Here is a 16839-nt window from a genome sequence, read left to right on the forward strand (position 1 = left end):
GGACCCCTGTAACTCTGGTTTGCAGAGATGTAGGGACCCCATCTTTGGAATCCAAGTCTAACAATATGTCTTCTACCTGCATGAGACATTTCGTGAGATTCAGACGTTGCTAACGGCCATTGCTGCGATTTATGTACGTCACCATCACTACCATTGAAATAGCCCAAATAAACAGGTTTTTGTGACCCTAGGCTATGACCTCTTCGGCCTAAGGGCCCGAAACTCACCAGTCATGTTCCCCCTAAGGGTCCCTACAATGCTAGAAAATTTGCCACTGCTGAGTAATTGCCCTTTGAAAAGATGTGAGATTTTGGAACTGTAAATAGGAGGCCCAATGAAAGCCTATGGGTGATTTTACCATATTTGGAGCCCTGTAACTCTGGTTTGCAGAGATGTAGGGAACCCATCTTTGGAGCCCAAGTCTAACAATATGTCTTCTACCTGCATGAGACATTTCGTGAGATTCAGACGTTGCTAACGGCCATTGCTGCGATTTATGTACGTCAGACTCGCCACCATTGAAATAGCCCAAATAAACAGGTTTTGTGACCCTAGGCTATGACCTCTTCGGCCTAGGACTGCATTGAACGCGACCCACGCATTGTGCGCATTCTGGACAACACCAATTACTGGGTTTATACCCTTCTGGATCCACGGTACAAACACAATGTTCCAAAACTGCTTGAAGAAAGAGCCAGACAGGTCAAAATGGAAGAATACCAGCAGGCCCTTGTGGCGACTTTAGAGAGGAGATTGACATCCTCCCCCTCCTCTAGCCAGTTGTACGCCAACAGACTGACTTCCGCAAACCCAGGACGACAGCAAACAACACAAGCCGCAGCTAGTGCCCAAAAGGGAATGGTATCGGCAGTGTCCTTGGAGTGGGAAAATTTTCTGACACCCATGCAGCAGCACACAGAACAGCAAGCGTGCAGATCCACCTCCAACACCGATTGCCTGGAGAAGATGGTCAAGGACTACATGTCAGATGGCGTAGCTGTGTTGAACAATCCATCTGCACCCTTCAACTATTGGGTATCGAAGCTAGACACCTGGCACAAACTGGCAATGTACGCAATAGAGGTGCTGGCTTGCCCGGCAGCCAGCGTTATGTCGGAACGCTGTTTCAGTGCTGCCGGAGGCATCGTCACAGATCGGCGGCGTATCCGCCTCTCCACAGAAAATGCAGACCGTCTGACTCAAATTAAAATGAATCAATCCTGGATTGGAAACGACTACGCAACACTCCCGGACCCCAACCAAGTAACATGAACAATGAACATCTGTGATGGGTTAGCGTTTCCGGTCCCTGTTTATTGAACCTCTCATCTGTATTACATTTATGACTGCATGGCGACAAAATGCAAATTGTTATCCGCACGCTTCTTGTCCTCATGCAAGGCCTGGGTTGTTGTGTCTCAAAGCGTGGCCTTCTCCTCCTGCGCCACCCTCCTCCTGTTCCATCACGTGTGCTGCTGCTGGGTTAGCGTTACCGGTCCCTTTTCCTGGAACCTCTTATATGTATTACATTTATGACTGCATGCCGACAAAAAGCATGTTACCTGTGCAAAGAAAACAGACATTTCCCGCATTTAAAAGACAGTTTTCCCTTTGAAACTTTAAAATCGATTTTCTCAAAAACTATAAGCTCTTTTTGCTAATTTTTTTTTCCTCTTGTACCCACTCCCAAGGTGCACATACCCTGTAAATTTGGGGTATGTAGCATGTAAGGAGGCTTTACAAAGCAAAAAAGTTCGGGTCCCCATTGACTTCCATTATGTTCGGAGTTCGGGTCGAACACCCGAACATCGCGGCCATGTTCGGCCTGTTCGGCCCGAACCCGAACATCTAGATGTTCGCCCAACACTACCTGTGGGCGGTTGGGAAGTGATTAATAAGGTAAAGAATAAGTTAAAATGTACCTGTAGCAGAAAAAATGCCCCAAAGGAGGCTCCTAAAGAGTATTTCCTCGTTATCCTCCTTAGCCCTGTTCCTGCGTTGAGACCCTCTGTTTGACCCCAAAAGAGCACTAGCACCGCCCCACTCAGCTTTCTTTGAAAAAAGCCTGGATTAGGTCTGTGGTACCGCCCAGGCACGAGTCGTCTGTACCCTGTGCAGTAGCACAAACCTGGTCAGGCTTGGCTATTTCTACCAGAGCCCAAGTGGGACGGTCCTAGTGCGCAGGGAGGCCACTCCTCCAAGGTCCCAGTAGTGATGGCCATGGGTAGGTGAGCTCATGGAGAAGCATGTGATCTGTTTGATCAGCTGATAGATGTGGAAAGTTCTGATTTGCTGGGTTCACATCCTGCTTTAGCACATGATCATGACTAGCAAATCAGAGACTTACATATCTATCACCTGACCAAACTGATCACATGCTTCTCCATGAGTTCTCCTAGACATGACCATGGACAGTCCCTACTGTTTTAATAATATTAAAATAGAACATCACTGGTTCCAGCATAGGCACGGCTTGTCGTACAAGGACAGGGGAAGCTTCTTTAGGATAGAGGCTTCCCTCTCCCCAGATAAATATCTGATTTTCTTCCTTTTAACACAGGTTTACTTTAAAGGGAACCCGAGGTGAGAGGGATATGGAGGCTGACATGTTTATTTTCATTTAAATAATGCACATTCCTTTTATGTCCTGCTGATCCTCTGCTGATAATAATACTTTAAAGGACAACTGAAGTGAGAAGATTATGAAGTCTGCCATGTTTATATCCTTTTAAACAATACCAGTTGCCTGGCAGCCCTGCTGGTCTGTTTGGCTGTAGAAGTGTCTGAATAACACCAGAAACAAGCATGCAGCTAATCTGTCAGATCTGACAATAATGTCAGAAACACCTGATCTGCTGCATGCTTGTTCAGGGTCTGTGGCTGAAAGGATTAGAGGCAGAGAATCAGCAGGGCTGCCAGGCAACTGGTATTGCTTAAAAGGAAATAAACATGGCGACCTCCATATACCTCTCTCTTCAGTTGTCCTTTAAGCCATAGACTCTGAACAAGCATGCAGATCAGATGTCTATGACAAATCTGGCAAGATAGCTGCATGCTTGTTCCTGGTGTGTGATTCAGACAGTACTGACCAGAAAGATCAGCACATCTGCCAGGCAACTGGTATTGTTTAAAAGGAAATAAATATGGCAGCTTCCATAGGTCTCACACTTCAGGTTTCTTTTAAAGGGATACTGTAGGGGGGGGGGGGGGTCGGGGGAAAATAAGTTGAACTTACCCGGGGCTTCTAATCGTCCCCCACAGACATTCTGTGCCCGCGCAGCCGCTCACCGATGCTCCGGGCCCCGCCTCCGGTTCACTTCTGGAATTTCAGACTTTAAAGTCTGAAAACCACTGCGCCTGCGTTGCCGTGTCCTCGCTACCGCTGATGTCACCAGGAGCATACTGTGCAGGCACAGACCATACTGGGCCTGCACAGTACGCTCCTGGTGACATCAGCGGGATCGAGGACACGGCAACGCAGGCACAGTGGTTTTCAGACTTTAAAGTCTGAAATTCCAGAAGTGAACAGGAGGCGGGGCCGGAGCATCGGTGAGCGGCTGCGCGGGCACAGAATGTCTGTGGGGGACGATTAGAAGCCCCGGGTAAGTTCAACTTATTTTCCCCCGACCCCCCTACAGTATCCCTTTATGGATAGAGAATGTATGAGAAGTTTTGTGAACCAACCCCATGGATTCCTACATTTCCCCCGCCACTATTTCTGAATAAGTAGCATTGAGTTGATTAAACATCACTGTAACTTTCATCACTTGCAGAATAAATGAAGTGAAATGGACCGAGTGGCACAATCAGGTTACTTGCATCAATGAAGAGCCCGAGCTTCCAAAGTTAAATAGTAAGTATGTTCATCAAATCCAGAGCAAAAGTCTTTTCAGAACAACCAATCAGATTCCTTCTTTCATTTACTAGCTGAGAGCTGATTTGTTGCTTCAGGCATCTGTTTGGCTCCTTTCACACTAATGTACATCCAGCGCAACAAAACATGATTCAGTCATACAGGATGGCGCAAATATAACCGGCCCCGGCTGTGAGCCACAGATGTGTGAGTATATAGGCAGATGCCAGCCAGCCCGCCCCTGTATGCCTTTGCTCACTCCATGCTAGATATGATGGGCAGATTCGACCAAGAGACAAATCTCTCTCTGATCGAATCTGATCAGAGAGAGATTTGTCCATACACTTGCAGGCTGATTCCTGATCAATCTCGGCATTAAATCTCTCTGGAATCGGCCAAGCCCGTCACATCCGCCGCCTCGCTACTGTTCCCCTAATGTTTAACCACTTGCCGGCCGCGCACTCATACCGCGCTTCGGCAAAGTGGCAGCTGCAGGACCAGCGACGCAGTTCTGCGTCGCCGGCTGCAGGCTAATTAATCAGGAAGCAGCCGCTCGCGCGAGCAGCTGCTTCCTGTCAATTCACGGCGGGGGGCTCCGTGAATAGCCTGCGGGCCACCGATCGCGGCTCGCAGGCTAAATGTAAACACAAGCGGAAATAATCCGCTTTGTTTACATTTTTACAACGCTGCTACAGTAGCAGAGTTGTAGTAGATCAGCGATCCCCGGCCAATCAGCGGCCGGGGATCGCTGTCACATGACAGCGGGGAGCCTGTTAGAGGCTGCACAGGACAGATCCGTTCCTGTGCAGCCTCCGATCTCTCGGGGCAGGGAGGGAGGAGAGGGAGAGGGGGAATTGTGCGGTGGAGGGGGCTTTAAGGTGCCCCCCCCCCACCACCCACAGCATGCAGGAGCGATCAGACCCCCCCAGCACATCATCCCCCTAGTGGGGAAAAAAGGGGGGCGATCTGGTCGCTCTGCCTGTCATTTGATCTGTGCTGGGGGCTGTAGAGCCCACCCAGCACAAATCAGCAAAAACAGCGCTGGTCCTTAAGGGGGGGTAAAGGCTAGGTCCTCAAGTGGTTAAAAAGGAACTGTCGCGAAAATCTTAAAATTTAAAACACATAGAAATAAGAAGTACATTTCTCCCAAAGTAAAATGAGCCATAACATTACTTTTCTCCTATGTTGCTGTCACTTACAGTAGGTAGTAGGAATCTGACATTACTGACAGGTTTTGGACTAGCCCATCTTCTCATAAGGGGGTTCTCAGGGTTTTCTTTATTTTTAAAAGCACTTAGGCCTAATTCACACTTGAGCGTTTTGCCGGCGATTTTGGCAAAACAAACGCTAGCTCTTTTGAAAGCACTAGTGTAATTAAACCCAATGGCCCATTCTTACTTGGGCGATTTGCACTAATCGCCGCAAATCGCGAAACGCAAATGCGTCGCCTGCACCATTTTCAGGCGATTTCCCATCGATCGCGTTTCAGTGCTATAGAAGTGCTAAACGCGATCAAGGAAAAATCACTGCATTGTTCAGTGATTTTTCCTCTGAAAAATCACTCATGCAAAACACCAGCGGCAAGCGCCGGCATTTTGCGCTTTCAAGTGAGGATGGGGCCATAGGGAATGGCAGTTGCTCTATCCAGCTGCCAAAATAGTGTGCAGCGAGCAGGGAGGCTGGCCAGCATCTTTGTATTAATCATTTTCAGAGAATGTCTTTATAAAGAATACAGGCCATGCTGAGAATCCCTCATGAAGAGATGGACTAGCCCAAAACCTGTCGGTAATGTCAGATTTCTACTACCTACTGTAAGTGACAGCGTCATAGGAGAGAAGTCATTTACGGCTCATTTTACTCAGGAAGAAATGTACTTCTTATTTGTATGAATTAAAAATGTTAAGATTTTGGCGACAGTTCCTCTTTAAATATGTGGTGCCGGTCTGTCTTCTGAATCTGCCACTCTTCCATGGCGTCACACACAGATGGCTGGGCACCGCGACACAGGACATGTAATGTATAAATGCACACATGCACACACATTAATACATTAAGGGAACAGTGTCAGGGGTTTAGTCGCGTTTGTTGCTGATCACGATATCGCTTGCATTTACTGCCGCGTGCTCGATCAAGAAAGTCGGCCGACATGCACTAGGTGGCACCGATTTTTCATCCGATTCCAAAGTTAATATTCGGATGGTCGATCAGCCGCCTAGTCACCTGACGTATGCCCACTTCAAGTCTATGGACTGCGTGCTACACTGTATGTGTTGCATGGCTTTGAAAACATGCAATCCTTTTGTTTTCCGGATGTGCAACGGATATATGCCCATATGCAATTCACTTCTTCTCCTAAATTCTCTCCTAGGAAATTAATTTCCATCTTCTCTTTAAGGCTGCTTACACACAGGGACGTTACAGGCGCACGTTAGTGCAGCCTGTAACGTTCCCCCAACGCACAGCAATGTAACACAAGTGGCTGTTCACACTGCCCACGTTGCGTTACATGTAACGCTGCACGTTCTCCGCAAAGTGCAGCATGCTACGGTGTTACAGCGGCTTAAACCGCGTTAGACTGTTTGCACATGCTCAGTCAGGTTGGGGAGGAGCGGAGAGCGGCCAGGCACATGGCTAATTAATATTCACTGCACGTTGTGACGTGCAGTGTTTACTTCCTGGTGCGGCCGCTCTGTGCGGCGATTGGCCGGCGGGACCATGTGATGCCGCATGCGTCCAAGAGTACGCAACACGGACGTCAGAGTGAGCTGCACAACGCGGCTCACTCTGACGTCCACATCAGAGAGCACCAGGCCTTGCGTTAGGTGCACGTTATGCGACCTTAACGTAGCACCTAACGCAACGTCTTGGTGTGCAAGTAGCCTAAAGTAATGTTTTATCAACTGAAAAAGTAACAAAAAAAGTAACAAAAAAAAGTATCAAAATTATTCCGAGAATCTTCTTGCTTGCTGGTGGTTACAAAAATCATTTTATTAGCTAGTTGTGAAAATATTATGTAGGAGAAAACTCAGGAGAAAAAAAGTTAATCGCATATGAGCCATATTGTGAAAGTATGAAGAAGAGAAGAACCGAGAGCCCGATATGGTGTAGTATGTCAAGGTAATTGGATAATTAGAAAGAGTATGAATTGTATACTCACAAACCAGGGTTACCTCCAGGCAACCACTGTATAGGCAGGTGAGGAGATTAGCCTGTCCTCACTCAGGAATAAGAAGTCGCTCTCTGTAGGCTTGAAAAACAAGAAGGGGTATCCCCCTCCACCAAAGGTGGATACAATCAGTATTATGGTAGAGAACAGAGGCGCCAAAAGGATAAAAACAATATTTAAAAGTTTTAAAATTATTGCTTAGGAGGCAGTGGTGGACTCACCTCCCACAAGCAGACACAACAACTGTGTATTCACAAAAGGGACATTTATTGGTATACTCCAAATAAGGTCGCAACGCGTTTCGCAGGTCAAACCCGCTTCATCAGGCAATTACAGGAAGGAGCACACAACTGGGGGTAAGAGGCAACACATTTGTACAAATCCTGAACAGACTGCATATCAATAAACATAAATATTTGTATGATGGAATTCACTGGTGTGATTTAAATTAACGGGAAGAGGTGGCTAATTATTGTATTTTGGGGGTGGAGGGGGGGCGGGAAGAGGACGGAGGGCCGGGGGGGGGGGGGGGGGAAATGGGGAAAGAATTGGAGATGGGAAATGGGAGGGGGGGGAAAGAAGGGTGGGGGGGGGGGTTTGTTTTAGGGGGAAGAAAGATAGTGGTAATTTTAAGTATTACATCATAGCATTAATATTCATAAACATAATCATAAACATAATCAAACGTTAATCTCAAGCATGTGGCGAGATACTTTCATAACATACAGTAAACAGTATCATAATTCATATATATATATTTTTTACCCATACATATGTGTATTGGGAGCGGTTAGCCTATATGAAATAGTGCAAAGGAGTTCAGGGCTGGCAATAGTACATTGGGTATTTAAGAAAGACATGCAGAGTAATTTCTAGAAGACACATAATGAACAAGCATCAAAACAGATTCACTTACCAGCAGTATGTCCAGATAGCACCTGGCGCCTCAGTGGCCAAGTAGTACTGAACTGCTGTTTATATAGTGTTGAACTCCTCCCCTTAGCTAATTGGAATGTGGGGAGGGCACTTAGTTACGTCATTACGCATCTGTACATGCGTATTTTGATGCGTAATGGCAGTGGCTGGATAGTGTACTGGCTAAGGGTGCTGCCTTTGACATGGGAGACCAGGGTTCAAATCCCGGCCGAGTCAAGTACCCATCCAATAAGGAATTCAAGGCAAGACTCCCTAACACTGCAGGGTGGCCTCTCGAGCGTGTCCCTGTGGCTGCAGCCTTACAATTGTGTGCCAATTTTCATGGCACATGTTTTACATCAAAAATGTTTGTTAAACGTTTTTGTATCTAAGTCAGTATAGAATGTACAATATATGCAGATGGGGAGCAAAATGATGAAGTAGTATTGAAACAGAGGCCAGAATAAAATATATTAAAAAAAGATTGTGAATCCCTCTGTGGGGAAGTTAAGTGACAAGACAATTGGCCTCAATTCACTAAGCTTATCTCCTGTCTTTAATAACATTTCTAGAGTTGTTACCATGGTGATAAGGCATGTAGTATTCAGGAAACATTTTACCTCAGGAAACCTAAAGTTAACTCTTCTGTCTTTAAAGTGGATCCGAGGTGAACTTTTACACATTGCATAATTGTGTTCCTTTCCTATTGTTTATAGGGCATTCCTCAAGCCAAATACTTTTTTGTTTTTGTTTTAATACTCTAATTCCCTATAAACTAAAGAAGCCACGCCCACAGGTTTTCAGAGAGCCAAGGCACTTTCAGACAGTAGCAAGGGCTCATGGGAGCTCAGTCTGGGCAGGAGGAGGGGGAGGTGTTACTAGCCAGAGATTTCAGAGGAGAGGGGATTAGGCTGATGGCTCAAGAGACAGATAAGCCTGCCTCTGTGTAATGTTTACAAACAACATGGCTGCTGTCATTGTATCACAGGAATAAATAATCATGTTCTATTAAAACTGTTTGCAGCTAGATTTGCTGTGTAAACTATCTAAACTTTAGATAAGCTATATAGATAAGTTACTTGTTATAGTTAGTTTTTCATCTCGGATCCGCTTTAAGTTAACTCTCCAATCCTCAAAACAACTCCAGAGTTAAAGACAGACTGTTAATTAACTGCGTGTGAAAATAACTACAGAGGAGGTAACTTGACTACAGAGGAGGTAACTTAAGGAATGAAGAGATAAGATAACTCTCTCAAAGTGTGGAGGTAAGTTTTCTCTGCCTTATTATCTCCAGCATGATCTTAGTGAATTGAGGCCAATATACTCTGTACAGCGCTGCAGAAGATGTTGGCACTATATAAATACTAAAAAAATAATAAAAACAGTTTAAAGGAAATGCAAGGTGAGGGGGATATGGAGGCTTTCATGTTTATTTCCTCTTACCAATGCACATTGCCTGGCTGCCCTGCTGATCCTCTGCTAATACTTTAAGTCATAGACACTGAATAAGTATGCAGTTCAGATGTCTATGACAAATCTGACAAGATTAGCTGCATGCTTGTATCAGGTGTGTGATTAAGACCCTGCTGAGCAGAATTATCAGCAGGTTGCCGGGCAACTGGTATTGTTTAAAAGGAAAAAAAAATTATGGCAGCTTCCATGGGTCTCACATCTTGGCTTACTTTTAAAAACTATTGTATATAAAAATAAAAACATTTTTATTAGTGTATGTGGGTGCATTTTTACTTCTTGGCCTCAAGATGGTGCCACACTTATTGTAAACAGTACACAGGAAGTGTTGTGTATCTGCTCTTTCCTTTCACTTTTTGAATAAATGCCGGCGTCTAGCTGACGCCTGCTTTCATTCATCACAGGCACTGTGATCGGTTTGGGGAACAGCTATTCCCATTCACAGACCGGCGAGATAGCAACGGAAATGAACGGCAGCAGCGCGGCGATCGCGAGCGGCAAGGTAAATACACAGGTATGCATATCTACACCCCTGGTTGTGAAGTTTTCAGGGGGTGTAGATATGAGTACCAGCAGTGGGGAAGAGGTTAAAAAGAGAGATATTTATGTATTAACTGCTTGCCGACCACTTTACGCCAATGGGCATGGCCACGGCGGCTGCCCCAGCACCGCCTAACGCCGATCGGCGTAAAGTCCTGGGGCAGCAGTTTGCAGGAAATCGCGCGCAGGTTGTGTGGCGCATCTCCTGCTCCGGGGGGCGGAGCTCTGCCCCGCTTTCAGTCTCCGATCGCTGCTTGGGAGACTGTTAGACGGCTAAACCGCTGTCTATTTACATGTACAGCACAGCGATCAGCAGCAGCGCTGTACTGGGGACAGCTGTGTCACACGGCTGTCCCCCTGGGGGACAAGAGAGCGATCGGCTGTCATAGGCAGAAGTCTATGACTGCCGATCGCCGTGATTGGCTGGCGGGGGGTGGGCGGGATGGGGAAAAAAATAGATTTATTTAATAAAAATAAATACAATAAATATTTACAAAAAAAACCAAAAACAACTGGGGGGCGATCAGAGAGCTCTGTTGGTGGGGGGAAAAGGGGGGGGGAATCACTTGTGTGCTGTGTTGTGTGGCCCTGCAGCTTGGCCTTAAAGCTGCAGTGGCCCATTTTACATAAAATGGCCTGGCCACTAGGGGGGGGGGGGGGGGGGTTAACACTGCAGTCCTCAAGAGGTTAGTTAATTAATTAATTAATATTTATTAATCACTACAAAATGACAATGCTAATGATATATTGAGCATAGGATAATCATCTTTTCTTCTTTTAATAGCCATGAGTTACTCTGATTTGAGCCACATCGATGGACTGGACCACCACAAACCGAATCCTCAAATTACGATTCAAGTTTCCCCCCTGCACATGGAAACCAGATTGTAATCTTCATTTTTTTTTTTTTTTAGGATTTCTATAAATCAAATGAAGGAATGTTTTTGCCCATAAAGGTTGTCATGCTGTGGCTAATCGTTTAGAGCAGAGAGGAAAGTCTTGTTTCACTTTTATGAAAGTGTAAGAATAAGGGTTTAGATTGCAGGATACTGTGGGCTACATGTGCTAAATGGTAAACTTTACTGTGTGGTTACAAGGCTGGTAAAGTTTAACGGCTTTTACCCAGAGCTGGGACAAGGTCCTCCAGCACCCAAGGCTGAGACACCAAAGTGCGCCCCACCATCCCTTCCACCCCAGCTGTCACACACTGATTGCTATTAGACTAAGAGGGCCACAGGGCCCACAACCTCCCCAACACCTTAATATCTAGTTATCTGGCTTGCAGTCACTGCTATGTATCCCCTTTTCTTATTTCTTTCTGCTTCATACACAATTAGGAATGACAGCTGAATGAATTGTGCGCCCCCTCCTACACTGCGCCCTGAGGCTGGAGCCTCTCCAGCCTATGCCTCGGCCCGGCCCTGCTTTTACCCAAAGTGCGTATGCAAACAGTGTAACTCTCATCATGGGGGGGGGGGGGGGGGTGTTCTTTGGTAATTCTTGTAGGGACCAAGAATACCTAGGCTAGAAGTAGGGAGAGACCAGAGCCCAATGGTGCAGGATCATCAGGTATAGGGAGGATGAAAGTATATAGATATATACTCACAAAGGTGGGTTGCAGTCCCTGCAATACCACAATATAGAACTGCAGGCAATTAACCACCCCTGATCAGTATTCCCGGTCCTGCTGGATACTGGATGGTCGCTCTCCTGTAGTACGATAGACTTTCCAGAAAAACTGTAAAGCTGTTACCTCCAAAGGAGGTCTGAATGGTAATGGGTAGGATGGAGACGCCCAATGTGTGTTCCATTTTAATGTTTTAACATATATAAAAAAGCAAATAAAAAAGAGAGGTAATCGCTTACCCCTCCAGAAGATTTACACACCAGTTCAACTGGAAAAATGTTTATTAAAAAATAAAATAAATAAATAAAATCTGGCAACGTGTTTCACAGGTCATGGCCCGCTTCCTCAGGTCAATACAAAATGCCTTAAAGGATACACAATGAGATGGACATGGGTATGTACAGTGCCTAGCACACAAATAACTATGGTGTGTTCCTTTTTTTCTTTCTCTGCCTGAAAGAGTTCAATATCAAGTATGTAAGTGGCTGACTCAGTCCTGACTCAGACAGGAAGTGACTACAGTGTGACCCTCACTGATGAGAAATTCCAACTATCCTAGCAGAAAATGGCTTCTGAGAGCAGGAAAGAGTTAAAAAAGGGTCAATAGTTCTTAGATTTTAACTCATACTTCACTGAATGTGTCATTGAGCAAAAACAATAAAACAGTTAAAACTTAAAAGTAGATTTAAAGTGGAATATAACCCTGCATTTCATCTTTGCTCTAAAACATTACTTACAGCATATTATATGCAATCAGCAATTTTTTTTTAACTAGACCAGCATTCGAAGGGTTACACACAGAGCTTGAAAGTTAAGTGCAGTGAAATGCAGACGCATCCAAACTTTAGATAATGTTATCTGGTGTATCAAGTGAGGAATGTGACACAGTCTCTGACTGCAGAGAAGCTGCTGGAGAGAATGAGACAATGAAAACATGTCTGCCTGCAATACAGCAATGAATAAAACCAGTTATTAATAAAATGCAAAGTCAGCTCACAAAGCAAAAAACTGTACTTTTGGAAACCTATAACTTCTAAATGAATAATAATACTTATGCACAAATGCAAATATGATAACCGTAGGGCATATAAAAAGTAGGAAAACATGTTTTTATTGAATATAATGTCAGGGTTTTAAACTGCTTTAAACATAAAATAAAAATGGGGAATATCTTCAAGGCTCCCTGCACACTGCATGCGATTTCGATTCAGATTCCGATTTTTACTCGTTTTTTACATGCGATTCAGATTTTTAATCATTACTGCATGCTGTGGTTTTTTTTCTGCGTTTTTCTGTTGATAGCATTCAGGGAAAATCGGAATTGCAAATCGGAATCAAAATCGGAATTGCAAATCGGAATCAAAATCGGAATTGCAAATCGTATTTGCAGTGTGCAGGAACCTCAAAGTAATTCTTAGGAGAAGGAAGATAGATACAATCATTTATTTCATTTGTTTATTTTCGCCTCGGGTGTCCTTTAATAGCTTAGGACAGTGCTTCTCAAACTTGTCCTCGTGACTACCCAACGGTGCATGCTTTGCAGTCACCTCCCCTATACACAGGTGGGGTATTTAATGTCTCAGCTACATGGAATCCACCTAGCTTAGACACTAGTTACCCCACCTGTGCATAGGTGAGGCTGCCTGCAAAACATGCACCGTTGGGTAGTCAAGTCAGCGAGTACATTGCAGCCTGTGCATTGGCAGTGAATAGATTGCATTATGTGTGTTATTGGTAGTGTTGGGCGAACATCTAGATGTTCGGGTTCGGGCCGAACAGGCCGAACATGGCCGCGATGTTCGGGTGTTCGACCCGAACTCCGAACATAATGGAAGTCAATGGGGACCCGAACTTTTGTGGTTTGTAAAGCCTCCTTGCATGCTACATACCCCAAATTTACAGGGTATGTGCACCTTGGGAGTGGGTACAAGAGGAAAAAAAAATTAGCAAAAAGAGCTTATAGTTTTTGAGAAAATCGATTTTAAAGTTTCAAAGGGAAAACTGTCTTTTAAATGCGGGAAATGTCTGTTTTCTTTGCACAGGTAACATGCTTTTTGTCGGCATGCAGTCATAAATGTAATACATATAAGAGGTTCCAGGAAAAGGGACCGGTAACGCTAACCCAGCAGCAGCACACGTGATGGAACAGGAGGAGGGTGGCGCAGGAGGAGAAGAAGGCCACGCTTTGTGAGACACAACAACCCCGGCCTTGCATGAGGGCAAGAAGCGTGCGGATAGCAGGCTTTGTACCGCCATGCAGTCATAAATGTAATAAAGATAAGTGGTTCAATAAACAGGGACCACGCGGCAACGCTAACCCAGCAGCAGCAGACGTGATGGAACAGGAGCAGGCGCAGGAGGAGAAGGCCACGCTTTGTGAGACACAACAACCCAGGCCTTGCATGAGGGCAAGAAGCGTGCGGATAGCATGCTTTGTACCGCCATGCAGTCATAAATGTAATAAAGATAAGTGGTTCAATAAACAGGGACCACGCGGCAACGCTAACCCAGCAGCAGCAGACGTGATGGAACAGGAGGAGGCGCAGGAGGAGAAGGCCACGCTTTGTGAGACACAACAACCCCGGCCTTGCATGAGGGCAAGAAGCGTGCGGATAGCATGCTTTGTACCGCCATGCAGTCATAAATGTAATAAAGATAAGTGGTTCAATAAACAGGGACCACGCGGCAACGCTAACCCAGCAGCAGCAGACGTGATGGAACAGGAGCAGGCGCAGGAGGAGAAGGCCACGCTTTGTGAGACACAACAACCCAGGCCTTGCATGAGGGCAAGAAGCGTGCGGATAGCATGCTTTGTACCGCCATGCAGTCATAAATGTAATAAAGATAAGTGGTTCAATAAACAGGGACCACGCGGCAACGCTAACCCAGCAGCAGCAGACGTGATGGAACAGGAGGAGGCGCAGGAGGAGAAGGCCACGCTTTGTGAGACACAACAACCCAGGCCTTGCATGAGGGCAAGAAGCGTGCGGATAGCATGCTTTGTACCGCCATGCAGTCATAAATGTAATAAAGATAAGTGGTTCAATAAACAGGGACCACGCGGCAACGCTAACCCAGCAGCAGCAGACGTGATGGAACAGGAGCAGGCGCAGGAGGAGAAGGCCACGCTTTGTGAGACACAACAACCCAGGCCTTGCATGAGGGCAAGAAGCGTGCGGATAGCATGCTTTGTACCGCCATGCAGTCATAAATGTAATAAAGATAAGTGGTTCAATAAACAGGGACCACGCGGCAACGCTAACCCAGCAGCAGCAGACGTGATGGAACAGGAGCAGGCGCAGGAGGAGAAGGCCACGCTTTGTGAGACACAACAACCCAGGCCTTGCATGTGGACAAAAAGCGTGCGGATATAGCAGCAATGCTTTTTGCCGCCATGCAGTCATAAATGTAATACAGATGAGAGGTTCAATAAACAGGGCCCGGAAACGCAACACCATCCCAGATGTTCATTGGTCATGTTACTTGGTTGGGGTCCTGGAGTGTTGCGTAGTCATTTCCAATCCAGGATTGATTCATTTTAATTTGAGTCAGACGGTCTGCATTTTCTGTAGAGAGGCGGATACGCCGATCTGTGACGATGCCTCCGGCAGCACTGAAACAGCGTTCCGACATAACGCTGGCTGCCGGGCAAGCCAGCACCTCTATTGCGTACATTGCCAGTTCGTGCCAGGTGTCTAGCTTCGATACCCAATAGTTGAAGGGTGCAGATGGATGGTTCGACACAGCTACGCCATCTGACATGTAGTCCTTGACCATCTTCTCCAGGCGATCGGTGTTGGAGGTGGATCTGCACGCTTGCTGTTCAGTGGGCTGCGGCTGCATGGGTGTCAGAAAATTTTCCCACTCCAAGGACACTGCCGATACCATTCCCTTTTGGGTACTAGCTGCGGCTTGCGTTGTTTGCTGCCCTCCTGGTCGTCCTGGGTTTGCGGAAGTCAGTCTGTCTGCGTACAACTGGCTAGAGGAGGGGGAGGATGTCAATCTCCTCTCTAAAGTCTCCACAAGGGCCTGCTGGTATTCTTCCATTTTGACCTGTCTGACTCTTTCTTCAAGCAGTTTTGGAACATTGTGTTTGTACCGTGGATCCAGAAGGGTATAAACCCAGTAATTGGTGTTGTCCAGAATGCGCACAATGCGTGGGTCACGTTCAATGCAGTCTAGCATGAATTGAGCCATGTGTGCCAGAGTCCTACCAGAATCCTCATCATCCTCTTGTGAGCGTTGTGATAGTTGTTGTGATGCATCATAGTCGTCACCTTCCTCCTGGTCTGCTTCTGCTGACCATTCGCGTTGAATTGTGGAAGTCCAACGTGCACCGCTCTGGCCCTCGTCAGTGGTGGCATGAAATTCCTGCTCCAACTCCAGCTGTTCCTCCTCCTCTTCTTCGTCATAGCTGCTGGGGCCAGCGTTCCCTGAGGCGGATGGCCTGATGTTGGTACCATCACGCTGATCGTTTTCTCCTTCAGATTCCCCCAGTTGCATCATGACAGCTGTTTCCTTGATTTTTAACATCGACCTCTTCAGTAAACACAGCAGTGGTATGGTAATGCTGACTGAAGAGTTGTCACTGCTCACAAGCAACGTGGATTGCTCAAAATTTTGGAGGACTTGGCAGAGGTCCAACATGTTGGCCCAATCGGATCCACAGAAGCTTGGCAGCTGGCCGGATGCGCCTCGGTACTGCGCCGTCATGTACTGGACCACTGCACTCTTCTGCTCGCAAAAGCGGGCTAGCATGTGCAGCGTAGAATTCCAGCGCGTAGGGACATCACACAGCAAGCGATGGTGGGGGAGATTGAAGCGCTCCTGCATCTTGGCGAGTGCCCCCGAAGCAGTACTGGAATTTCTACAATGTTTGGACACTCGACGCACCTTCAACAGCAGATCGGGCACGCCTGGGTATGTCCTCAGGAACCGCTGAACTACTAGGTTCATCACGTGCGCCAGGCAAGGGATGTGTGTCAGCTTAGCCAACCTTAAAGCGCGAATGAGATTACTCCCATTATCACACACAACCATGCCCGGTTTCAGGTCCAGCGGTGCCAGCCACAAATCCGTCTGTTCCTTTATTCCCCTCCAAATTTCCTCCCCTGTGTGCTGCTTATCCCCAAGGCAGATTAGCTTCAGCAACGCTTGCTGACGCATGCCAACAGCTGTGCTGCACTGCTTCCACGATCCTACTGCTGCTGGGTTAGCGTTTCCGGATGAGGTACAGCTTTGAGATGCGTTGGAGGAGAAGGAGTCAGA

At 46.5% G+C, this 16839-nt stretch overlaps 1 protein-coding gene across 2 annotated transcripts in view; it reads left to right on the top strand.

The window, feature by feature from the left end:
• Nucleotides 1–11400, top strand: part of LOC137547305 (transient receptor potential cation channel subfamily V member 3-like) — a 106151-nt gene extending 94751 nt beyond the window's left edge. For both annotated transcript variants that reach the window (XM_068270751.1, XM_068270752.1), the window contains exons 17-18: nt 3774–3853; nt 10729–11400. In XM_068270751.1, coding sequence (XP_068126852.1) covers nt 3774–3853; nt 10729–10835 — 187 coding nt within the window. In that variant the 3' untranslated portion in view covers nt 10836–11400. The remainder of the gene's footprint in view (nt 1–3773; nt 3854–10728) is intronic.
• Nucleotides 11401–16839: the final 5439 nt, after the last annotated feature.

Source organism: Hyperolius riggenbachi, chromosome 2 (assembly GCF_040937935.1).
Source record: "Hyperolius riggenbachi isolate aHypRig1 chromosome 2, aHypRig1.pri, whole genome shotgun sequence".
Classification (NCBI taxonomy): Eukaryota; Metazoa; Chordata; class Amphibia; order Anura; family Hyperoliidae; genus Hyperolius; species Hyperolius riggenbachi.